This window comes from Sorex araneus, chromosome 3, assembly GCF_027595985.1.
Source record: "Sorex araneus isolate mSorAra2 chromosome 3, mSorAra2.pri, whole genome shotgun sequence".
Classification (NCBI taxonomy): domain Eukaryota; kingdom Metazoa; phylum Chordata; class Mammalia; order Eulipotyphla; family Soricidae; genus Sorex; species Sorex araneus.
This window is the reverse complement of record NC_073304.1, coordinates 45,030,602-45,057,756: the sequence shown is the minus strand read 5'-3', so window position 1 is coordinate 45,057,756 and position 27,155 is coordinate 45,030,602. Positions and strand designations below refer to the sequence as shown.

At 39.2% G+C, this 27,155-nt stretch overlaps 1 protein-coding gene and 1 non-coding gene across 2 annotated transcripts in view; one reads left to right on the top strand and one right to left on the bottom strand.

The window, feature by feature from the left end:
• GCH1 (GTP cyclohydrolase 1) overlaps positions 1–27,155 on the bottom strand; it is a 44,664-nt gene that overhangs the window by 4,713 nt on the left and 12,796 nt on the right. The window contains exons 2-4 of the mRNA XM_012934903.2: positions 11,357–11,466; positions 7,340–7,395; positions 35–66 (exon numbers count right to left, since the gene is read on the bottom strand). Of these exons, the coding sequence (XP_012790357.2) occupies positions 35–66; positions 7,340–7,395; positions 11,357–11,466 (198 nt within the window). The remainder of the gene's footprint in view (positions 1–34; positions 67–7,339; positions 7,396–11,356; positions 11,467–27,155) is intronic.
• Positions 16,236–16,421, top strand: LOC129404008 (small nucleolar RNA SNORA44). The gene has a single exon (XR_008629619.1). It is a non-coding gene; the product is annotated as a small nucleolar RNA SNORA44 (small nucleolar RNA).

Below are 27,155 nucleotides of genomic sequence, written 5' to 3'. Positions count from 1 at the left end.
AAAAGATGTTTTACGTAAGCAGTTTGAAATTTACCTTGTAGTCTTCTACTGTAGATTTCTACAATCCTAGGAAAGAAAGAATTGTTTTAGTTCATCATAAATTGAAGTGACCTTAGTAAGTCTTCCTCCTAAGACTAAAAACAATTTATTAAAGCAATTATAGAAAATGGGCAAGACATTAATGCTTAAGGAAGAAAGTAGGAAGATCCGAGAACTACAGGGAAATGAGAAGTCCACCAACTCCCACATATGGCAGGGTCTCATGTCTCCAAAGAGAACTACAGCACAAAGTTCACTTCAGAAAAACAGAATCAGGGCTTTTAAAGTTCCAAAGTCATCAAGTTGAGGCTAATCAAAATTAGAACATCAAGTGTTCTCATTAATTATATTGCTTAATCAGAGTTTAATTGAAGTTAAAAATAAAAGACTTTCTTAATTAATAGCAGACCATCTTCAACTATTGCACCAACTAAGCCTTTAGGAAAATCAGATTAGAAAGAAACAGGAGTCTTGGCTTTGGAGCTCTCAAATAGATCTATGAAAGCACTCAGGCTGATTAATCCTGCCCTCCAATTAAAAGCCCCCTGACCTCCTCTTAAAACACCCTCTTGTCAAGGGTTGAATATTTCCTTTTCCAATATCTATCACTCTAGTTGTGAAATCTAAAGAGGGATTCATGAATAACCCATGCAGGTGTAATCATGTTTTAAAAAACAATTTTAAAACCTGTCCTTGTAATCACGAATCTGAGTGTGTGGTCAGGCTCCCAGTGCCTCTGAGGCAAGTGGGGGCTTTCCCAACACATGCAGCCCAGACCGTCTGGCAACTTGCTCCTGAACACGTAACCTGTCACAGGAAATAAAGTCAGTGACAGAGATGCCAACCCATTTACCACTCAACCTCTAGGCAGGCGTCCCTCTCGGCTTCTCTGTGTTCCCAGTCGCCTTTCAATATTGAGATAATATAGAATTAGATTTTCCGTTGTGAACAAAACCAGAGAAAAGGTGGCACTGATACTCAGCATGTATTCTAGAAATGTTTTCAGTTATTAGGTTCTCTACATTACACTCATCCTACGGCCTCAGTTATTGCCAGAATTTAAATGCAGAGCCAATTAGACCTTCGTTTCCATGCCTCCTAAATTCTTAAATTTTGCTTGTCACTCTATACTGTGTTCTTTGGAATTTTGTCAGATTTTCTTGCAGGTCATTTATTATTTGCAGCTGTGCCTAGTCTGTTTAATGTGAGCTTATATAATATTTTCCTGAGAACTCTGTCTGCTTAATCATTTGTTTCAGTTGAATTCTCACTGTGGCAGCTTTTATTTTACTTTTGGTGAACTCCTTGAAATTTTATTTGTGGTAATTCTCTGAAAACTGAATAAAAACACATCACGGAACAAGTATTTCTTTCTGTGAATAGCTGAGAAGTCACCACCCTGGTGATATTTTGTTTTGTCTTGTTATTTTGGTCCACGCCTAGTGGTGCTTAGGGCTTATGCTTGGCACTCAGTGGTCATTTCTTCTGGTGCTTGGAGAACCATTTCTGGTGCTGGGGATTGAGCTCAGGTTGTCCACATGCAAGGCAGGTACCCTATCAGTTGTACTATCTCTCTGGATTAAACTTAAAAAAAAATTTTTTTGGCTTTTTGGGTCACACCCAGCAATGCTCAGAGATTATTCCTGGCTCTGCAGTCAGGAATCACTCCTGGCAGTGCTCAGGGAACCATATGGGATACTGGGAATTGAACCTGGGTTGGCTGCGTGCTAGGCAAACGCTCTACCCGCTGTGCTATTGCTCCAGCCCTGGATTAAACATTTTAAGTTAAATTACTGGCTTGGTTTATCTAGGTGGAATCTCACAGGTACTGTAAAACTAGCCCCAATGAATATATGTCCATGAGTGTTTTTCTGGAACTTCTGAAAATAAAGTTTATGGGTAAGTTGCGTAGGGTGGAGAGGCCAGAAACCTAATTTTGGCTCCTTTGCTAACTTCTACTTCCCCAGTGTGTGAAATTTTTATACATGTTATATCTTTGGCTATTATGACAAAAAGAATATCATTACAGTCTATAGTCCTGGAATCTGTAGTTCTTTAAAAAAACCAACAAAACAAAAACAAAATTCTTTTTGTACTACTGGAAGTGCTTATAAGGCAATTGACAATAGTGGGAATCAAATTGAGGTCAGCTGCACGAAGGCAAATGCCTTATCCCCTGTACAATTTTTCTAGCTCGGTGGTTCCCAAAAAGGGTTTTGATCTAACCCCTTTTGTATTATTAGAGCAAACCTTACTGAGACATGATGAAAATACATTAGCTTATGGAGATTGGGCTTTTTGATACTCAAAATTCTTACAAATAGATTGATGAGTGAAATTAGTCTACAATTTAGTTTTGACTTTGGGGGTTACACCTGGTGATGCTCAGGGGTTACTCCTGGCTCTGCACTCAGGAATTACTCCTGGCCGTGCTCTGGGAATTATGTGAGATGTTGGGAATAGAATCAGCATCGGACACATGCAAGGCAAATGCCCTTCTCACTATACATGATTCCGGCCCCTCAGTCTATAATTTTTAATGCAAGTTTTATTATGCTTTGTTATCATTGGTATATTGTCATCAAATTAATTATATATTTTCTCAGACTTTTCCATACTCTTGATTCATTTCTATAATACAGGAATTAGTGGTTACTTGGAAGTCTGGAAGAATGTCGATAAACTTGACTGGATCTAATGGTTAAAAAATATCTAAGTTTTCTAATTCTTGATGCGTTCCCTTCTCTTTCCAGTCCTTAAAAATTATTTATAAAAATTAATATTTTAAAAATATATTTTGGGTTAGATAACCTATCATTCTTAGCCTATCTATCATACAGTATTTATCCTCTCGGCCAATTATACTTTACAGCAATCTAGAATATAAGATTTTCAACTCAGGGATTTCCTTCAATCAGTCCACTCCCCAGCAGCAGAATACGCTGTGCTCCCCGCCTATTACTCAAGGGTTTATGCATTACCCATACCTAGAGGAACATCATTAAAATTCTGCTCAGCCCCATACTTGCAGCTCTGTTCACCCTTCCAGGCCATAGCTGCCAGGTCTTCTGAATTCAGAACTCCAAACAAGGCATTTCTGGGGCAACGGCTGCACACACTGTCACCTTCTGGGGTCCTGCATCTTTCCAGCAGCCCCAGCCCTGTGCCCTTTCACATTAGGGGGTTCAATAAATAAATTAACCAACAAATAAATTGACCATATCTACCTCAAGGCCCTCTACTTCCCAGTTCAAGATTTAATTATGTTCACTTAATTAGGCTAAGGCCAGAAAACCCTATATATGTTCAAAAGATTTTCAGCAACAAAAGGAATTCCTGTGGAAACTAAGTTTACTCTAGCTTTCTACCACAGTTAAACCTGATCAACTCACTCCTGGCATTTTCTTGTTACTTAAGGCTTAACTCTTTGATATTTGACTTCTCTGGCTCTGAAAGGTCATTCTTTTAAAAGCAAGCACATAATAAACCTCATGTACAAGATTAAAATGAGCGGTGAAGATTTGCTAAGATATTTAGCCTTATTACTCTTCATGCCCTAAATATTCTTCAGTTTTTAAGAAAAAATTTAATTTTTTTCCATTTATTAAATCATTTACACAATTTCTCCCCAAATATCTAAAAATAGCATATTTGGTTCTTTGATTTAGTGTTTCTTCTTTTTCTTAATTTTTTAAAAATTTATGTGACACTCCCCATGCTAATAATGAACTCCTCCGTATAGTTTTATAAAAGCTTAATTATTTGGGAATATTTTTCCCTCAATAGTAAATAACCAAGTAATTTTCTCTCTCCCCCCAAGTCATCATTTATCCCAAAGACCTTACAGAATCAGTCTAGAATCTATGTCCATAAAGTGTAATCCAACACAGCCAGCAGACTCTTCAAGGAAAGGCTGCTTGCATTAAAAGCAAGATCTACAGTGATCTGTCAAGATTCTTTAAAAATAACATTAAAACTACTCACTATTTTTAACATACTGACACACCTTGAACATATGGATAGAAGTTCTAGATAGCTAGGAAAGGCAAAGATCTGACAACCTAGCTAGAAAAGAGGGGACGAAGGGAGGGAACCAGGGAAATGGATTTGCATATTGTAAAGTGCAATAACTTTACTTAAACCAAAGACTACAAAAACAGTAACCAACTTTAGTAAAGATACTTTTATTGACTTTTTTATTATTTGGAAGTAGGTTACTGGGGAGGGGTTACTAAGAGAGATGACAGCATTAATTGTCCCATTGCCACCAATATTTTACCTCAGCCACCCCTTGGCATTGAGTAGAGATCACTAAAGCAAGATGCTTCCATATTTGCATTTAAGAGTGAGACTGGCAGGGCCAGAGAGATAACACAGTGGGTGGGGCAGCCAACCTGAGTTTGATCCCCACAGCACTGCAAATGGTCCCTGAGTGCCGCTATGAGTGATATACAAGCACAGAACCCAGCCTGGATTGATCCCTCAATAAACGCCAGGTATTCCCTATCCCACAAAAAAAGAGAGAGATAGGTACACATCATAGAGAACAGATATAACCAGTGTTGGCGAAGATATGGGGAAAAGAGACCTTCATCCACTGCTGGTGGGAATGTTGACTGTGTTCAGCCTTTTTGGAAAACAGAAAATAATATGGACACTTCTCAAAAAACTAAGAATTAGGCTTCCATATGATCCAGCAATTACAGTCTAAGCATCTATACCAAAGGATTAAAACTCTAATCCAAAATGACATTTGCACTCCTATGTTTACTGTAGCACTATTCACGATAGCCAAAATCTGGAAAGAAACCAAGTGTCCGAGAACAGACAACTGGATTTTTTATTTGTTTATTTTTTGCATCACACCCAGTGATGCACAGAGCTTACTCCTAGTTGTGCACTCAGGAATTACTCCTGGCAGTGCTCGAGGGACCATCTGGGATGCTGGGAATCAAACCCGGGTCGGCCGTGTGCAAGGCAAACACCCTACCCGCTGTGCTATTGCTCCAGCCCCCACATAACTGGATTTAAAAAAAAATAGTACATATGTACACAATGGAATAATACTCAGCTATAAGAAAAGATGAAATCATGCAGTTTTCTGCTATGTGGATGGATCTGGAAGGTATCATGCTGAGTGAAGGTAGTCAGAAAGAGATGGACAGATTCAGAAAGTTATGTGTATGGAAAGTTATGTATCTCTCACATATGGAATATACAAAAAAATAAAAACAGTACGGGAATAACAAATGAGCAAAGGCAATGAATCTGAGAACTGATCTACAGTACTGAGCTTACCATTAGTGTGAGACAGGAGGAGTGGCAGGGTAGGGATAGGGGTGTTTGACAGTGAGACAATGGTAGAAGGGAAGGGACACTCTGGTAGAAGATATGATGTTGGAATGTTTTATGCATGTATAAAACCCTATACACAATGTCTAAAATATTTTGTTTTAAAATACAATAAGAATTAAATTTGATGGATATGAAATGAAGAAAGAGGGAGAGAGCACACACACACACACTCACACATACACACACACACACACAAGCCTTGTTGCAGTGAAACAAGTGTATCATAAACATAATAACATCCTTTCCTAGTATCACCACCTCTCCTATAGTCAAATTGCTGAACAGGAGGCTGGAACAATAGCACAGCGGGTAGGGCATTTGCCTTGCACGTGCCCCCCCCACGCCCCCCCCCCCCCGCCAACCCAGGTTCGATTCCCAGCATCCCATATGGTCCCCTGAGCACTGCCAGGAGTAATTTCTGAGTGCAGAGCCAGGAGTAACCCCTGTGCATCGCCGGATGTGACCCAAAAAGAAAAAAAAAAAGAATAGCTCTAGGGAGCAGCTGTCAGGTTACTGGGGGTGGTTTGTACAGATTCTAACACATAACTAAAAAAGGTGTGAACCATGATTTCAGAACTGCATGAGTCCAACTCACCAGTGAAGAAGAAGTAAGGACCATGCCAAAGATTAATCAAGCTAGTCTACAGACTGGGTCACAAAGACTCACTTCTTCCCATTTTGATATGTTAGAACCTCAATCCATGGATCCAAATTAAGGTTGGAGAAGGGACCTTGAACTGTATGTTCATTATCTATTTTTTTTAAACTTTGTCATTAACATTCAACACACACACACACGTCCCAATATTTCTCCCTCACCCAACACTCAAGGATTTTATGGAAAGAAAAAAATGTAATTACCAAAAACATTTAAGAGCAACAAAATGTTGGTAACTAAGGTCTTGTCAGAGCCTTAGTCATCAATGAAGAACTCTGATCCTTAAGCTGTGGTAAGTGAAACACAGATGCCTATACCTACATTACCTCCTTTGTAAAAATCAAATTAACTGGGAGTAAAGGAATAAAGGGATTTTTCAGATGTATGAACCCAGAGAACACAGAACAGAAAAGGACACTGGAGCAGAAAGGAGTGACTGAGCAAACATCATCTTAGACTTGAGATCAGAGAGTGAAGAAAGGCACAGCCTTGTGTGTGCAGAGACAAATCAGAAATTAACTGACTGGCCCTGCAGGACCCTAGAAAGATGCTCAGAATTACCATGTAACAAAAGGAAAGCAGGCTGAGAGCCGGCATTCCAGAGGTTTGATTAAAAATCTGTAAACTGCAGGGGCTGGAGTGATAGCATAGTGGGTAGGGCGTTTGCCTTGCACGCGGCCGGCCCAGGTTCGATTCCCAGCATCCCATATGGTCCACCTTGAGCACCGCCAGTAGTGATTCCTGAGTGCAAAGCCAGGAGTAACCACCCAAAAAGAAAAAATAATGTAAACTGCAATGCCCTGAGACTCCTACCCAGGAAGTTTCCTCTCTTATCCTTCCCTTGTTCATTAAGTCATCCTTGTAGGTCAGGGATGGGCTAAATGCACCCCAGATGCTTTTCCTCAGTGATGTCTGTAGGAAGAAAGGTCTAAGGTAAAACCTCAGAACTTACTTATGAAAAAAGAGTAAGAAGTAGGGGCAGAGGTAGGTAATGGGAGATGAGGACACTTGTATTTTAGACCCTCTAAGTCTATTCGTCTTTGTGGCTATAAAGGGCAGGGGAATCTTCCCAAGCAGTGCTCAGGGAGGCCACAGACTACCCCCAATACTTCTCAGCAAATCAGGCTGACTGATTCTATGCTCAGGGAGACATGTAGTATGAGAGATCAAAAGTTGCAATGCGACTTGCAATTATCGTGCAGAGAGGAAGCATGTTAGAATTTTCATGGTGGAGAGGCAAATCTGATAGACTGCTTTCCTCCTCACTGGTTACAAGTTGTTGCTTACCTGGCAAGTTTGCTGAGGCCAAGGACTTGCTTGTTAGGAAGATAGCCAATATGGACCTTCAGAGAAGAGACAGATACCATGAGCCAGGCGAAAAGGCAGCACCCTATATGGTTCCCCAAACCCTTTCAGGAATGATCCCTGCGTGCAGAGTCAGAAGGAAGCCCTGCGGATAGCTAGTTGTGGCCCCAAAATAAAACAAAACCAAAATAATTATACTCTTGGGGCCAAAGAGATAGACCAGTGGATAAGGTGCTTGCCTTATATTTGGCTGACCAAGGTTTGATTCCTGTCACCCAGATGGTTCCCAAAACCTACAAGGAGTGATCCTTAATTGCAGAGACAGGAGTAAGCCTTGAACGTTGCCAGGTATAGTTTAAAATCAAATAAACAAACAAAATAATGAAATTAATTATCTAGATCTAATGTCTCTTAATCTGTTCAAGGATTGCTAACTTTTTAGGTAAATAGTATCTGGGCATGTATACTTTACATGCCCAGATACTATTTATAGAGCATGTATACTTTAAAATTCTTATCTTGTACCAAGAGCAGCATACCACATTTGATGGGGTGTATAGTAGAACTCAAATAATCTTGATTAAAATGTGTGTGTGTGTGTGTATATATGTATATATATACACACACATACATATACATACATATATACATATATATGCACACAAAGTTCTCAACTTATAACAACATGTTAGTAATCTCTTGTACAAGGGCTTAAGGGCTTAATGACTCCAGGGTGACATACAACAATCTTCACACACTTTTCACTAAAGAAACTTTTTTGGATCATTTTTAACAGATTATTCATAACAAGCAATACAAAATAAATTATTTTGGGGGCTGGCTTTGGTGGGGGACATGGAAAAACTCAAAATATGGTGGTGTGAAGGTATAATGGTGGTTGGATTGGTGTTGGAATGTTGAATGTAATAAATTATTGTGAACAACTTTATAAAAATAAAGTAATTTAAAATTAAATAAAATCCTTATCTTTCAGAGACATGCTGAAAGAAGTGAAAAATATGTATATGTGTATTAATTATATGTTAAATATGTATGATATCTAGGATTTTCTTTTAAATAGTCTCATCAAGAACTATCCATAGGGCCAGAGCGATAGCACAGTGGGTAGAGCTTTACCTTGCACACGGCCAATCTGGGTTCAATCCCCGGCATCCCATATGGTCCCCTAAGCAATGCCAGGAGTAATTCCTGAGCATCGCTGGGTGTGACCCCAAAAGAAAAAAAATAACTATACATAACAAGACTGATCCTGGGCTGATAGTTGTTAAAAGTGGCTGATAGGAACATGAATGTTACATTAGTCTTCCTAATCTTAGATGTATTTGAAAATTTCTGAACTCCTGAAAAGTTTTAAAAAGAGGTACCACTATACACACAGTAGCACAAGTATCAAGTTATAACAAGTGTGTAAACAAGAACTCAGATGACGATATATGAATTACTGATACAAACTTAAAGATTTTATGAAAGTGTACAGTGTAGTACAAAGTAGCACAATCACTTTAGAAAACAAAAGGCCAGTATTAAATAAATTGAAAATGGGCACACACTATAATGTTGCAATTCTGCTATAAGGTATATTTCTAACATAAATATTGTGCATGTACACCAAATGAATACTAAAATCAGTATTGTTTATAAAAGAAGAAAGGGGGGGCTAGAGCGATAGCACAGAGGGTAGGGCATTTGCCTTGCATGTGGCTGACCCGGGTTTGATTCCCAGCCATCCCATATGGCCCCCTGAGCACCACCAGGGTGATTCCTGAGTGCACAGCCAGGAGTAACCCATATGCATGGCCAGGTGTGACCCAAAAAGCAAAATAAATAAATAAATAAATAAATACACACACTCTCTCTCTTATTCTCTCTCTCTCTCATTCACTTTTAAAAAAAAAGAAGAAAGGGTGGCAGGGGCAGGGGTGGTGGTGATGGCAGGGAGGTTGTCATAGGGCAGGGATCGAGCAAGAGAACACAAATATCCACTAATAAAAACAAAAAATAGTGGTATTTTGTGACGTCATAATAACCAGCAATGAAAATAAACAAACTACAACAGCAGTAACATAATGACTCATAACGTGAAACAAAAGAAGCCAGACATAAAAGCCATGCTGTAGATTCTTTCTACTGTTATGTAGTGGAAAAACAAACATACTAATCTATATGTTAGAAATCTAGATACTGGTTACCTGTGAAAAGAAGAGATGAGTTAGGGATTAGGAGAGGACTTAAGGGAAGCTCTAGAATACTAACATACCCGTTATTCATTTATGAGTAGGTAAGAAAAATCCATTCATAATAAAGAATTTCATTACTTTATTATTTCCTGTAATAAAGTAATAAAATATAGACCAAAATGTGAAATAAATGCTAACACTTAGGAAATTTAGGTGATGAGTATGCAGGTAATTATCATACCATTTCTTATAGGTCAGATGGTTGATAATTATTAATAAGAAGTCAAAATAAGTGCCAGGCCAATAGCATAGAGGGTAGGGTGCATGCCTTACATGTGGCTGACCCAGGTCTGATCCCTGGTATCCCATATGGTTCCCCGAGCCCCACTAGGTATAATTCCTGAGCACAGACCCAGGAGTAACCCCTGAGTACCACCAGGTGTAGCCCAAAACACAAAAACAAAAGTCAAAATAAAATTTTGGACTAGGGACATAGCTCAAATGCTAAAGTCCAGGCCTAGGATGTATAGCTACTATACTTGACCCCCCCAACAGCACAAGGTCTGCCAAACATCTCTGGGAGTGACACCTAATAAAAAATAAAATTATGATTTATTGAGATAGGAAGAAAACAGAATACCTCTTGGTCCTAAATCCTTATGTTCTCAAAGATGTTTAATTATTAAAAAAAACTAGATATCTATATTTTATCAGACTCACTTTTCTTAAAATAGAATGGCCTGAAAGCAAGTTACATCAACTAATAATATAACCTTTGTCACAAGAAATTCTGCTATCATTACTTCTCATGTCATACTATAGCATATTTTAGACCAGGACTTCTTAAACTTTATCTACCAGCAGATAATTTATATATTTTTTTATCTTAAGAAGTTAAGCAGTATAAGAAGCTAAGTCTTAAGTTAAAATATAGGGCAAGGCAAAGGTTGGTTTTGGTTTCTTTATTTTTTGGATTTTGGGTCATACCAAGCAATACTCAGGGGTTACTCCTAGCTCTACTCATGAATTACTCCTACCTGTGCTCTGGGGACCGTATGGATGCCAGGGATCAAATCTGGGTCAGGAGCATACAAGGCAAGCACCTTTCTTGCTGTACTATTTCTCCATCCTCAGGGCAAAGGCTTTTGAAACCTCCAGCAACTAATTAGAAAAACTATGTGGGGGGCCAGAGTGCTAGTATAGCAGGGAGGGTGCTTGCCTTGCACATGGCCAACTGGAGTTCTATCCTTAGCACTCCATATGGTCCCATAAGTCCACCAGGAGTGATTCCTGAGTACAGAGCAGGAGTAAACCCTGAGTACCACGGGTGTGGTCCAAAAATCAAAGAAATTTTTGTAATTAAAAAAAATTACAACAGGGCTGGAGTGATAGCACAGTGGGTAGAGCGTTTGCCTTGAATGCGGCCGACCTGGGTTCGAATCCCATCATCCCATATGGTCCCCTGAGCACCGCCAGGAGTAATTCCTGAGTGTAGAACCAGGAGTAATACCTGTGCATCGCTGGGTGTGACCCAAAAAGGAAAAAAAATTACAACGAATTTTTAAAAACTATGTGGTTTTAACTAAGTTATTTTTAGTTATGCTTGTTCTGAAGGCATTCTACTACTTTGGTTTTGTTTGTTAATGTTGAGCTTTCATATTAGTCAGATTGATTAAGAGTAAATGTGCACAATTATAAACATCTGGGCTATTGAATATTAACGGGAGACTACTTTAAATATAATTATCCCAATTTTGAATTTTTCATTGGGCTTTTTTAAAAAGATGTTAGAGAACCTTACCTTTCCAATGAATGGAACCAGGTGATGTTCACACATGGAAAACATGTCTATATCCTTCACAATCACCATCTCATCATGATCTTCATCAAATATGGCATCATTTAGAACATCTGAAATCAGAGACCTGATTTAGTAATGGATCCAATATTATAGGAAGAGTAGAAAAGCCAATACCTTTTAGGGGGAAGTAAAAACTGACAGCAGAAAAACATTAACCCTGACTAAGATATTAAGGAAATGCAAAGATTTAAATTAATTATTTTTCTCCCATCAAATTAGTGATTTGGGGGAACTGGAGAGATAGTATATCGGTAAAGTGGTTGCCTTGCACATGGCCAGGGGTTAATAATGGGAAAATCCTTTTGATATAGTTATTATATAGAGAATGCAGGATTGGGGGGCTGTAACAATAGCACAGGCTGGTAGGGTGTTGGCCTATCATGCAGCTTACCTGGTTCAATCCTCAGTATCCCTATGATCCCCCAAACACCAAGAGTAATTTCCTATCCTGTATGCAGAACCAGGAGTAACCCCTGAGCATTACTGGGTGTGACCAAAACACAAACAAACAAAATAAGCAGGACTGTAAATTATTTATGTGAGAGGAAAAGAGAAAAATTATATGCTAAAACAAAGAATAACAATTTCTGGTGGGTAAAAAAAGATCCACTTCCAAATTCTTATATTTTTATTTATTTATTATTTCTATATATTGGTGTATAGAAAATCTAGCCCAGAAAAATATTAATAATCTTAAATCTTCTCACTTCAGAGGCCAATCCCAGACACTATAAACGTGATCCCCCAGTTTTCTACTCATAAAATTTTTCAGTCACTGTATGCAAGCACCAGACTTTTTCTAAACAGTTGCCTTTCTCCTTTCTCAATAAACTTCATTCTACAGTTTTTAAGCATATGCCTGTCCAGAATGAAGCTTCTTGTCTAGCTTGTGGATTCTGGAACATAGGATTTTGAAAAAAAATTCAAAAGGCTTTAGTTTTTCAAAATGGTTCTGATATCTGGACAAGTTGGCAGATTAGATACAATCCAGGCACTGAGTTGTGTGGTTTCAAGGATTTGGGCAAATGCAGTCTTCGCAATATGAGTCAAGGAAGGAATGAGATGCAGCGCATCTCACAGCCGCCCACAGCTTCTTCCCCTTAGCAGGGCAGGCTGCCAAGTGAGTCACAGGGCCAATGTTTAAATGCCCATCCCATTTGCCTGACCTTCAGTGGCTCCACTGCTACTGGAGTAGGAACTCACAGAGACTGAGTCATCATTAAACCATAGTTACCATCTTCAGAGTCAGGCTATTAAAAGACAGATTTGACTGTAATAGAAAACTCATTAATGTGGATAACAAATTCGAATATGTGGGGCTGAGACACACACCTGTAAACATATCGCCCCTATTAGGAGTCACTGATGAAATCTGTAGGCGTTAGAGTGGGGGTGGGGGTGGGTAGGGGGAAGAGGAGGCTCAATGCCAATCTTTAAGTTAATGCCCTTTCCCCAAAGTCTGCACTAATCCAGTCAAAATTTTAAAAGAAATTATCCAAAAATAATCTTTTGATGCTCCTGGATTTTGCCAAGATTTGAATGTAATATTTTTTATATCATCTTATGCACAGTTTCTAAACTCTTTGCTCACATTAAAAAATTTCCCAAAAGTCAAAACAAAAAAATATTATATCTTAGAGTAAAGAGCGAGACCTATTTTCTCTCTCTCCTACAGGAAGTATCTCAACTATAGGAAGTGTCTGTTAGTCATCTTTGGGAAAGAATGAGAGCGTCTCATTGTAAGCTCTGATAACAATCAAAAGGTATATGTGAAAATAAAACCTGGCCCTTGGGCTAGACTAAGTTAGCACCTGATTCCATCAGTTACTAGCTGCTGGACTTGGCATAAGACACTCTGTCTCAGTCTTATCTACTGGAAAATAGGCATGAATATAGTTCCTACTTCATAGGATATACGGAGAATTAAGTGGGACAATAAATTCACTAATGGCTGCAATTATGCAAACAGAGCAAGTAGCTGTGGCTGTTATTTATATCATTTCCATTCAGACTGGGGGAAATGATGAATTATCTGTCCCCCACTTACTGTTTCCCCCACACACTGAAGAACACTAGAATTTTACTTTTTGTTTGTTTGTTTGTTTTATGAGTCACACCCAGCGATGCACAGGAGTTACTCCTGGCTCATGCACTCAGGAATTACCCCTGGCGGTGCTCAGGGGACCATAAGGGATGCTGGGAATCGAACTTTGGTTGGCTGCATGCAAGGCAAATGCCCTACCTGCTGTGCTATCGCTCCAGCCCAGAACATTAGAATTTTAAAGAAAAGAATTTGCTTCAGTCTACAGAAAAGTAAAAGCAGTAACTTTGCTGGGAAGAACCTGAAAAACACTATCTTAATCTAATAATCAAAGTCCACTTTACCTCAGGCATATGTTATGGCAATAAGATTTATTTCATGTAGCTCCTGATAAAATATGATTATAAAAGCACATAGACTCTGTGTATTACCAAGAATTTATAACTGCAGTCTAATAAGTCTAATAATCAAATTGAGAGCCATTCTATAAAATATCAAAACAATTATTATTTAATACATATGTTTGTGTGTAATATATTTATATACATTTATAAAAATTTATAAAAGCAGGCTGAGAAGCTATCACAGAGAGGTATCTAATGGAAAAATTCAACTAATGACAATGGGAAAGTTAAAGTACAAAGAATATATAGTTTAATCATTTTATACCAGTTTTAATTTCTTAAGTACCAATCATTGTACCACAGAAATATGAAATATTAATACTAGAGGAAGCTGATGGAAGGATATATGGAAGCTATATATACACGTTTATATATGTATACATATATACTCTTTGTAATTATTTTGTAAGTAAATTATTCAGAAATAAAACGTAAAAAAATCAACAGGACTGTTTCAGTCAACTGGAACAAATGGAACTCTACTCAGAAATAAAATGGAACTACAAATATAACTAACAAACATGGTTGACTGTACAAAAAAAACTAAGTTAGAGAAGTCATGCATATACATTCCCACACATATGTACATACACATAAGATTGTAGGAAATGCAAATATAGATATAGAAAGCAAACAATTTACTGGGGATCAGAGAAGTGGGTGAGAAGACTGACTGTAAAAGGATAGGAAGACACTTTTTGGGGGGAATAATGGAAATGGTTGATATTTTGTTGTACTGTTGATCTTACAACTGAATGCATATGCCAAAACTTAATTGTACAGAGGCCAGGGGGTTCAAAGGCCTGGAGTACATGCTTTGCACTGGAAACCCTGGGTTTGATTCCCCACACTACATAGTCCTTTTAACAACACTGGGCGCATCCCAAGAGCAAAAAGAAAATTCAATTGCATATGTAAAGTTAGTGAATGCTATTGAATTTAAGTTCTATTTTAATAGGGCTTACTTATAGTATGCATCCTTTTGTGTAAAAGAAGTGGACATACGAACATACATATATACCTATGTTTATCTTAAATAAGAAACACTTTTTATAGAATATATTAAAAAGCTAATAAAATGATTACCTATAATGGATTAAGCATACAGAAAAGAATGAATATTGGGTGGCAGAGACATGTTTAAATACAACTTTTCACATAGTTTTTATTTTAAAATCATGTAAATGTTTTTCATACTCAAGAACAAGAGAAAAAAGAAAAGATCAGTGTCCAGGTGCTGTTTAATGCTCTGTATGGCAACTGAATACTAATGCTGCCTATATTCCTTTTCATTCTTGTGAATCAGGACTGTAAACTTGACCATACCAAATCATTTTTCTTCAATAATGAAGTTTCCCTGCTATATTTATTTATGTTTTGCGCCATACTATCTGAACACTACCATCTGTGGCTAATAAGAACAAAACACTATCACAGATTGTTTTAATTTCCTGCCCGTTATCAGCAGCTAGAAGGTAACCCTGGAAACGCAGATTTACAGCTTTCTATTTCCTACTGTTGGTCATAAGCAAACAAAGGGAACCAAAGCAGCCTTCCCAAGCGAAAGTTTTGTCAGTAACACTCACCTACCTGATCCATTCTAACAAATACCTCTCTTGGCCACTAACAATTTAGTACTGACACCCAAAAAATACCAAGAACTGCCACCCTTCAAGCATTTAGCAATTCCAGGAAGCACAGGAAGGCAGGCTCAGTATAACCCCCAGTCATTCCATCAGGACCCTTTGCAGAAGGGGTTCTCATGCTTTTCACAACCTTGTAAAATAAACTAATCAATTCCACTTCTGGGCCTCTACTCCAAGGGCTCAAAAACTCTTACCAGAAAAGACATATTTTTTAATGGAATCACCATAAGATACAGTAACAATGCTTTCATATTTGAAAGCATTCATGTTTTGAAAGCTTTCATGTTTCAGTCATACAATGATCAAATACCCACCCCTCCACCAGGCATATTTTTCATCACCAATGTCCACAGTATCACTCTACATCCTAACCCTCCCCCCTACTCTCTCTCTACTTTGGGGCATTATGGTTTGCAATATAGATACTAAGAGGCTATCACATTTGGTCCTTTATGTACTTTCAGCACACATCTCTCGTCCTGAATGATTCCTCCAACCATCATTGACTTAGTGATCCCTTCTCTATTCCAGCTGCCTTCTCCCCCAGCTCATGAGGCAGGCTAGAAAAGACATCTGTACTCCTATGTTTATTGCAGTACTATTCGTGATAAGCAAAATCTGGTATCAACCCAAATGTCTAAGGACAGATGACTGGATAAACTATATGATATATATATATATACATACAAATACTACTTATTTTAAACAAATGAAACCATATAATTTACTGGCATGTTTCCAAAGTCTATGGCTAATCGTGGCCATGGCATCTCCAACTGCATGCAAGAGGAACCTGGAAAGACTTTCTGGAGAGACTTTGACAGTGCAGGTCACCAAAACTATTCTAACAAAAATGTGTCCTAAATACATCTCTGTATTTCTAACAAAGGCTGTTATTTGACTTTTCTATAAACTTCAGGTCCTGGGCCTGAAATCTTCAACCTTAAGTTTAGTTTTAGCATCATGTTCCATGTAGATAGGTATATTGGATCAACTGTTTTATTAACTTCTTACCATTTTTCCTGTAGGTTGCCATCAGGTTCTCTGGCAATATCTGATTCTAAATCTGAGTATGGCAATTGTCACGAGCGTTGAGTTGTGCTTTTTAAGATTTTACATCAGTAAAGCTCCCACTAATCAAGAATCTATGCTACTAGGTGTGAAAATGACAAGACAAGCTAAAAAGCAACAGGATATATCCGGAATCAGTAGCTTTGGGGGTAATAACTTCCATTTTCAAAAACAACTAGTTACAAGCAAAATGAGCTTCTGCACTTTGGGGGATTGTTGATGTTAGTACCTGACTTTACTGTAACCAAATAAAGCATTGAAAGTAAAAATGAAAAGAAAGAAGAAAAAGAAAAATGAAATCATGCAATTTGCCACTACATGGATGGAATTGGAGGGTATCAGGCTAAATGGAATCAACCAGAGGAAAGGGCAGATACAGAATGATTTCTCATGTGTGGGATATACAGAAAAATAATTGGGTACTCACAAAAGACCAAAAGCAACAGAATCTAAGAACTGGTCTACAGAACTGAGCTTACTATGGCAGTGTGTTGTAGGGGGCATGGGGGGAGGGAGGAGAGAGAGGAGGAAAGGAGAGAGGGACACTGAGACAATGATAAAGGTAAATGAACACCGGTCAGGGATAGGCGTTAGGGTGAGGGTGGCTGTTGGAATTCTGCATTCATAAAACCCTATTAGTAATAGAATTATAAAACTGTAAAGTGACTAACACTTAAAAATCAACAAACCCCATCTGCAAAACTTCTTGTTGAAGTATATCTATGTGGCATAAGAATTTTCATTTCTTACGTTTTAATAGGGGTCACTTACAGTGGGGTTTGGGGATCTGGAATTGGGGTTATGTGGAGTCAGGAACGGAACTCAGGGCCTCCGACACGCTATGTACATTCTCTACCACTTGGTTATCTCTCTGATTCTGAAACTTTGTATCTGTAACAAATTCTTGTCAGATGCTAGTGCTCCTGGCCCAGGAACCACACTTTCAGATAGTTTGGAAGGATAACATGTTTTGTGCATGATACGGAACCTTCATACCTTTCCAAAGCTCCTAATCAAATTTCATAATTTTAAGGATAAGTATAGACCCCTTTCTGTATCGGTTAAAGGAGAAGAAAATATTAAATTCCTGGAAGAGATTCCCATAAAAGTAAATCTTCATCTAATGAAGTTCCTTTTGAATGAGTACTCATAGGAATTAGCACTATTTACATGTTTGGGGATCAACAGGAACACTGAGATCTCTGAGGAAGCCAGAGTTTCACACTGATGCCACTTCTAGGAGAACAGCATGAAAACATTGAGGAAAAACAGTCAACATGTGTCCATCAGGGAGCAGGAAAGAGAGAACAAGGCAGATGTACTAATTCAGTATTAAGAAAGAACAAGACACAGAGAACAACACCTACCTGAAAGACCAAGTAAGTCTTTTTGTTCTTTGTTGGAATTAAATGAATTCCATGTACTAAAAAAGATGAGTCCAACCTGGTTTGTGGAGAAATCTTGGCCCAAACTCCTACCATCAGTGCTATCTCTACGAGTATGGCACTCTTAAGTCACTGTACCTCCTGTTCAGACCTTATTTGGGTTCATTTCTTCTCATCCTGGGGGCAAGTGTTGTAGCTTAAGGCTTTGGAATTTCCACACGGAAATCTATTTGCCATGCACAGACTGGAGTTAAACATAGATCTTCCTTTTTACCCAATTAATATGTCAGTCTTTACCCTGTGATTTACTTTCTTAAAATAGATGTTAAAGAAGGGACTGCACAGAAACTCACGTAGCCAAGGGAACATAGAATTCTCATTGCAGTATTATTGGTAATTGCAAATATTGGGAATTTAAATATGTTTTGGAAGAATAATTGCATAGTTTTGTAAGAGCCATTCCATAAGATACAAACCAGCAATAAAAGAGAGTGAACCTGAGAGACAATGTCCAATGGAAAAAGTAAGGGACAGAAGTAGTAGCAAATATATAGAGTATGATCCATTTAAAGGAAGTACAAACATAATTTCTTGCTGCTTGGGGGAGTACATATAAAATGAAAGCATAAAAATAAACATTCAAATAATACATGAAGGATTTAACCACTTTCTGAATTTGATTATTATTCAAATGCCTATTTTTGTACTTTCATGTGTAACAGAATCAGAAAAAGATAACTGAAAATGTATCTATTTTAAAAAACCTGTAAGTGTTTAAGATGAAGGTGGATGTTTGTTAGAAGTTATTAAAATATGTTAAAAGTGCATGAACATTGGTTAAGTTAGTTCTATATTTTTTTCCGTGTACATTTGAGAAGGGCTGGAGCAATAGCACAGCAGGTAGGGCGTTTGCCTTGCCCGCAGCTGACCCTGGTTCTATTTCTCCACTCCTCTAGTAGAGCCTAGCAAGCTACTGCCCGCATGACAGAGCCTGGAAAGCTCCCTGTGGCATATTCAATATGCCAAAAACAGCAACAAGTCTCACATGGAGACATTACTGGTGCCCGCTCGAGCAAATTGATGAACAACAGGATGACAGTGACATTTGAGACATTTATTAACAAAAGATGATTTATTCTATTTCATTTGTTGGTTATTTGGCTACACCCAGGGGTTCTCTTATGTGGACTCATTTTTTCCAATCTTGGGGTAAGTATTGTCGCTTATGGGTTTGGAGTTTCCTCACAGTGTCTGGTGCTTGGGGTCACTCTGCTGAGCTCCAGAGACCAGCTGGTGTCCATGCCAGGACGGAACTCAGAGCCTCCCTATGCAGAGCATGTGCTCTAGACCATTTCCCAGCCTCCCCCTGTCACCCCAAAACAAAACCCAAAAAGGGTATTTTTTTAAACTTGAGAAGTTGATAGACTTAATGACATTGTCTTCTTTTCCTGAAAAAATTCAATTCAATTAAAAATTCAATGTTACCTTGATCTGGGTCAGGAAGAGGATCACACAGGCCAGACTACTTCATGCAATGCTGCAGCTCCTGCAGAAACCTCCTCCACACTCTCTAACTCAAATAAAAGCTTCCACCCTGACAGTCCCAGGGAAACTTTTCTCTCTCTACCTCTTGCATCTTCTGAGTAAGAGCAGTGATAAAATTCATCCAAAGGGAAGTCAACCTCTGCTTTCATCTCCCTTGGGACACTGCATCTCTTGGTAAGCCTTACAACACACAGCTTTTTGCACTTAGCAAGTAGACCTAATATTTGTAAAAAAAAAAAAAACCCTGGCCAAAATACGCAGGAACCCAAATTCCACAGACTGACAAAATGGAGGAAAGTAAGATGACTTTGGACAATGATTTGCACCATCTGCTGGAGGCAGAGTTGTTGCACGCTTTGATCCACTCCAGAAATTGATTTCATAAACTGTGGGTCTGTCTGCAGGAAAGAGGTCATGCATTGCAAAAAAAGGAAAAGTTTGGCTTTTTTAGAATTTTTGATTGCTATCTTTCTTGGCAGACATCAATTCCCATGTTGCTTTTAAACGATAAAACATTGAATAAAGTAAAGCTTAGACAACGTGGATGGACTTTGAGGGTACTATGTTAAGAGAAATAAGTCAGCCAGAGAAAAACAAACATCATATGATCTCACTTCCATGTGTAATGTAAAAAAATCAAGCTTAAATAAACAAATGAGCCAGACTGGTAAAAACATGTTGAATGGTCATGGGCTGAGGTAAGGAGAGAAGGAAAAGCCAGGGAAAGATGAGATGTTTGTAAAAGAACAGAAACTTCCAGTTAGAAGGTAAGTATGTCTGTTCGTCTGGTTTTGGGGTAACACCTGGCAATGCTCGTGGTTTACTCTTGGCTCAAGGATCATTCCTGGCAATGTTCAGGGAACCATTTATATCTCAGTGCCCAGGATGGAACAGAGGTCCACTGCATTCAAGGCAAGTGCTTTTTCCCTGGACTATCTCTCTGGCCCCTAGAAGATAAGTATGTCCTAGAAGTTAATGTATTGTTTTGTGATTACAACTAACACTGCCTAATATTAAGACAGTAATCATACTACAATGTATGCATATCAAATCAACTTCCTATACCCCTTAAAATTATAAAATTATAGGTCAATTATATCCATGGCTACTGAAATAAATGTAGTAACTGCCTTTAAAAAAAAGTGTTGCTCTGTTTTCATTCAGCAATGCAGTACAACTGAGAAGTTCCATGACTCTCAATCAGTCTTGTTGTAACACTACTACTTTTATTGATTAAGACGAGCTTTCCCTGATAGCACAGTGGGTAGGGCGTTTGCCTTGCACGCGGCCGACCCGGGTACGATCCCCGGCATCCCATATGGTCTCCCAAGCACCGCCAGGAGTAATTCCTGAGTGCAAAGCCAGGAGTAACCCCTGAGCATCAAAGCCAGGAGTAACCCCTGAGCATCGCTGGGTGTGACCCAAAAAGCAAAAAAAAAAAAAAAAAAAAAAAAAGACGAGCTTTTCCATATAAAATTATCTCTAGTATCTTTAGTATTTAATTTTTTTGTTGATCACAACAATGTTAGTTTTGTTTTTCTTGATCACAACAGTATTAATTCATTGCAGTTTATAAGATAATGAAATACTGGAAGAAAATGAAAGCACATTGGTTCTCTCCACCTGGAAACAATTACAATTATTTGATTGGCTCTTAGGGACACACACACACACACACACACACACACACACACACACGAGGCACAGGGTTTGGAACAGACAAAGAGAAAAATTAAAAGGGACCAGAAATCCAATTCTTCTAAGTTCCCTGTGTAGAATATCCCCTGGGTTTTGAGTTCTCCACAGGTAAGACAAGAGTTTTGGAGAGGCTGAACATGGCTCCTGGGTTCTTGTTTTTCCCAATGGGGTTTCTGGAAATTAATGACAACTTACAGTATGCCAAATTACAATATACACCACCCTCATATCCCTGCTGGTCAGCTTTTGAGAGGTACATGGTAGTGGCCAGCAGCTTACTGCAATGAGAAGCAGACAAGCACCTGTTTCAAATTATTTCAATGTATTCTGGGATGAAATGAAAACTTTTTATTATATAAATGCATTATTAACTCTCAAACTTATCCAAGCTAACAACTTCTCATTGTGGTCTCAGTTTATCCCTCTGAAAAATCTGTGTAGACCAAAATTAGAGCCTTATGAGCTATCCAAGGAAATACGCAGTGGGTATATAGCTAATGATACGTACTTGCCAAATTTAGCTTTTTAAGTGGATAAATTTGTGTATCTTTCACAATCCAGCAGTTAAACTGAAAAAAAAATTTATAAAACAGATGGTGGTAACAAGGTCTGGTTCACAGTTCTAAAGAAAGAACACAGCAATCTGATGAACAATCCATTTACTTCAGAAGCCTTTAACAGGCTCATCCCTCATCATCCTATGTTCACGTATGCCATTAGATTTCCTGGAGATGTATACTATGGAACCATCTATAATCATGTCCAAGTAAGTACCAGCAGGATTTGCAGGCCAATCAACATTTATCAGAGTTGGCAGGCCACCATGATAAATGATAAAGGGATACAGGATTATCTTTTAGAACTAACTTCCAAATACATGGAAGTCAGTCACAGAAAGTTTCAGAAAATCCAGCTTCCCAACACTCACCCCACCCCTTCCTCACCAGTAAGTCTAATTCTAAAATGTGGGAGTGAACCCAGAGTTGTCTTAGAAACTCAAGTTTCTCATGATTGGTTGGACTGAGAGCATAGTTCTGTTTGAGAGGTGAGCGAGCATGAGGATTGAATGCAGATCTATTCGAAGAGAATTGAATAGATCCACTATGGAATCTATTTTGCTCTTTAGCAAGGCTGAACACTAAACAATGTAATTTCCCACTATAAACTCTTACATAATCACGAAATCAGAAGGAAGGAGGGAGGGAGGGATGGAGGGGGAGAGAGAGGGAGGGATGGAGGGGGAGAGGGAGGGAGGGATGGAGGGAGGGAAGGAAAGAGAGAAACCCTGTCTTAGACCTGTCTTAGAAAAATAAAACACTGCAAAAGCATGGATTTCAAGTTTTTATCAGTTTTCAATTTTTCTGGCACTAGTTCCTGGGTGGGCTGGAGCAATAGCACAGCGGTAGGACCTTCACCTTTCACGCAGCCAACCCATGTTCGGTTCCTCTGCCCCTCTCGGAGAGCCCTGGCAAGCTACCAAGAGTATTGTGCCGCACAGCAGAGCCTGGCAAGCTATGTATGGCGTATTGGATATGCCAAAAACGGTAACAAATAAGGCTCACAATAGAGACGTTACTGGTGCCCACTAGAACAAATTGATGAGCAACGGGATGATAGTGACAGTGACAGTGACAGTTACTGGGTTGGATATAAATATATCAAAGCATGAGTTCAAGAAACTTAAGATACGAGGAAATTTAAAAAGTTTATATACAAATATATTTGGAAAATAGCTAGCAGCTTAACTACACAGAAAAATATGTTCATAAAAGAAACATTATGACCTGGGTAAAAAGAATAAGGCCTGACATTAAAGATAAATGTCCCCTGATTTAATCCAGGGATCCAGACAGATAGTACAGGGGTTAAGGCACATGCTTTGAATCACCAGGAGGGACCCCGTGGCCTCCTGAGCACCACTGGGGAAGGCTCCGCCCAAATATCTGTCCTGAGGTCAGAGCAGTAGTATGGTGGGTAGGTGTTTGCCTTGCACGTGGCCGACCCTGGTTTGATCCTCAGCACCCCATATGGTCATAAGAACCCAGCCAGGAGTGATCTTTTGAGCTCAGAGTCAGGAATAAGCCCTGAGCATCCCGAGGTGTGACTCAAAAACTGGAAACAACAAGATCTATCCCAGCTCTTAATGATGGAGAAGAGGAATGAAGGAATGTTTTCTAGAGAGTGAGAAGAGAGGTACCATGTGAGATGGAATAGCAGGTGGGAAACCCCCGAAGGGGAGGGGACTGCTTGAGTGGGTCTAGGTACTGGACAGAAACCAGATGCCCTTCTAGTTCTAAGCATGGTTCTAATTAACTTTTATGTTCAGTTCCTGACCTCTTTTAAGCCCTGCCACATTCTGCATTAGTCAGGCCATTCTCAGCTCTATTATAGTTAAGAAAATAGATACTGTATTTGGCAACAGTAAGTGCATACTTAAATAACAGTTTAATATAAGAGCTGGATTTTGACCCCTGTTCTCTGACTCCCAGACAGGAGCCCTGAGCACCAGTGTCCAGAAGTCTGACGCAGGCCTAGCACCCCTGGACTTTCGGGGTGCTGTCCACGGGCAGGCAACTTGAATCAGGGGTGACAAGTCATCCAGGAGGTGACAAATTCCCAGTCAATGACCTCAAAGGAAATGAGGGATACAGACCTGATTTTGCAGAAGACAACAAAATTTGTCATAAATATGGGGGTTTCGGGAGAGGAAAGGATGGAGCTAAGTGCCAGTCCTGCAGTTCAGAGGATGACACCGTAGCAGGGGTGACTAAAAGGCACTCATCGGGGGCAAAATACTGTTTCACCAATTATTTATTTGGTAGATATGAGGGAAGGTTTAGTAATTTCATGCTACTTTGAACTTTACTTTTTGAAATCAAACTGGAACAGCTTCAAAGGGAAGGAGAATCCCCTTAACCTTCAAACTAATCAAAAAAGGCTTCTTTAAAAAAAAAAGAAAGAAAGAACGAAAGAAACAAAGAAAAAGAAAAAGAACTTCTCTGTAGAACTATATATATCTCCCAGGAAAACAGTGAAACATCGCTTTTACAGCAGACTTAAAACAACTTTAAATCTCCCCAACATCCAAGCGTTCTGTCTCCTGACAGCTGTCACATGAAGAAAAAAACTGCAGTTCTGCTAAAAATCTTTTCCTTGAATTTAACCAGGTCTTAAGACCTAGCTTCCAGTTTCCAGGAATCCTAGAAGGAGGGATGGAGAAACAAGTTAATGAAAACAAGAAAATAATCAGACTAATCTCTCCCAGGAATTCTATAGATGAGGGAGAGGTAAAGATAGGAGTGGGGTGAAAAAACAAATGAAAGGGTGAAGACGGGGTACCACTTCGAACAATTCAGAAGAAAAAGCTACTGCGGTCAACTGGGTGAAATCGGGATATAGATTTGGAATTAAACAATATGAAAGACTTATTAGTTATTTTTACTCAGGATGGTAATATGCATCCAGCCCCTTCTTATTGCTGCTACGAAGTCTTATGAACAGAGTAAGGCTTCAAGTGCCAGTTTGAATAGCCACTGGTTATTCTTTTGGTAGGAGTGTCTACAATACTCCTCCAGGCAGAGCCTTTAAATAAAGACTTTGTCTAATCAAAGGGACTATAGGTTAGAAAGCCAGAGACCCTAAAGAACATACAAATGAAAGCCCTTTTCAAAATTCTGCGACACAAGGAGAGAGGAAAGACCTGTTGTCATAGTAACAATCTGCGTGCCTTGAACGTTTCCATGGAAAGCAGTGCCCAGAGCATGGAATGAAGCTGGAGGTCCTGTCTCAGACCTCACCTGTCAGCTTCTGGGAGGCAGCAGAGTAACCAAGGCCAAGTGATCAATAACAGCAAGTCCCTCTCCTGCACAGAAATCTAGGTGAGACCATTAGATTCTAGGCAGATCTCCTGGTCCAACTGCCTCTCCCGGTAGACAGATCTAGAACAGTTCAGCAACTTGTCAGAACTGCTAAACTGCTATGATTAGCACAGACTAGCTGTCCTTCCTATTGTACCTGAAGGCATCTTCCCTCTGTCACATTAAAGCAGTTCAAGAAATACAAAATGGCTTTCAGGCTTCTGACAAACAGAACATCTAAAATGCTAAATAGGAAACTGAAAGGCCTGCCTCTTACTTTCTCTTAGAAACAAACCTCTTTATGTGCAAAGCACCCTGCCCTTAAAAACAAAATCAAAAGCCGCCAGCAAGGGATGGGGATGAGAAAGAGACATATATTAAGAACATGGCAGAAGCATGAGCTCCCCCTGAAAAAAATCCAGAAGGCAAGGCCAGCTGAGGCTTACAGTTCACCACTTGGGCCTGAAAATCAAGTTATTTCTGATGGGCAGGTAGGTACATCTCCAAGCTGGTTGGCTCACGGAGTTGCTTCTGCAGACCCTTGTTTGCCCTCCTTCCCTCCTCCACTGTGCTGGGAGGAGGGAAGTGGGAGGGAGGCAGTGCACTCGGGGTTGGGACTCAAGACAACCAAGAACTTATCAGCAAGCACTTTTATATTGAAGGGGGTAGCTGTTTAGAGAGGCATTATCTACAGTCTAGCTTCTTAAACTGTGGCCTCCAAATTAATAGCTTCAAAACATATTGTTTTAAGGAGACACAGAGACAGAGAAGAAAAGTGCCTGTTATAGAGGTAGGGGTGGGGTGGGCGGGAGGGAAATTGGGAACATTGGTGGTGGGAAATGTACACCGGTAAAGGGACAAGCATTGGAATATTATACGACTAGAACCCAATCATAAATAAATTTGTAACTGTGAATCTCACTGTGATTTAATTAAAATATAAATTTTTAAAAATATTTTGTTTTATTTTTAATGTTTTTTCTAACCATTTCCTTTACTTCTTATAAGCAATATAACTTCCTCTTAAAATTTTTTTATTTAGGGGCTGGAGCAATGGCACAGCAAGTAGGGTGTTTGCCTTGCATGCAGTCAACCCCGGTTTGATTCCCAGCATCCCATATGGTCCCCCAAGCACCACCAGGAGTAACTCCTGAATTCAGAGCCAGGAGTAACTCCTAAATATCGCTGGGTGAGACCCAAAAAGCAAAAAAAGAAAAAAATTTATTCAGGGAGAAATTTTTTTTATTCAATTAAAGAACTGTGATTTCTAATCTTATTGATAGTTGAGTCTTAGGCATACCACAATTCCAATACTAATCCCATTATTCAATGCTACACTCAGTACAACAGCTAAGATATGGAATCAACCTAGGTATCCAATGACAGATGAGTGGGTTATGAAGATGTGGTACATATACTCAATGGAATACTATGAAGCTGCAGGGAATGATGAAATAATTTTCTGCAGCCTAGTTGGAACTGAAAGATACTATGTTGAGTAAGGTAAACTGGAAGAAGAAAGACAAACACAGGATAATCTCATTTATCTGTGGCATAGAGAAAGAAATAAAAACATCTTTTAAAAGAAATTTCTTTATTATTTACTGTCTGTAGCCCTGTCTTCTCATTGTTCATCAATTTGCTTGAGCAGGCACTACTAATGTCTCCATTGTGAGACTTGTTACTGTTTTTGGCATATCAAATATGCCACGGGTAGCTTGCCAGGCTTTGCCGTGTGGACAGGATGCTCTCGGTAGCTTGCCAGGCTCTCCGAGAGGGATTATTATTTACTATCAGTCGAATGCCTTCAAGAGTGTCAAAGAAGTGGTTAAGAGAATGAAGAACCTCCGACTCCGGGCACATCTTTTCGATTCCACCGTTCTTCCTGCACTAACATATGCCTCAGAGACCTGGGCCCTACTCAAACAGGATGAGAACGCTATTCGGATATCCCAAAGAGGAATCAAAAGAGCTATGCTAGGAGTATCATGTCTCACTCAAGTGAGAAAAGGAATCCGGAGTTCTGACCTCCATAGACGGTCAAAAATCAGGGACGCTGTCTCGTTTGCCAAGGCACCAAAAATTAGATGGG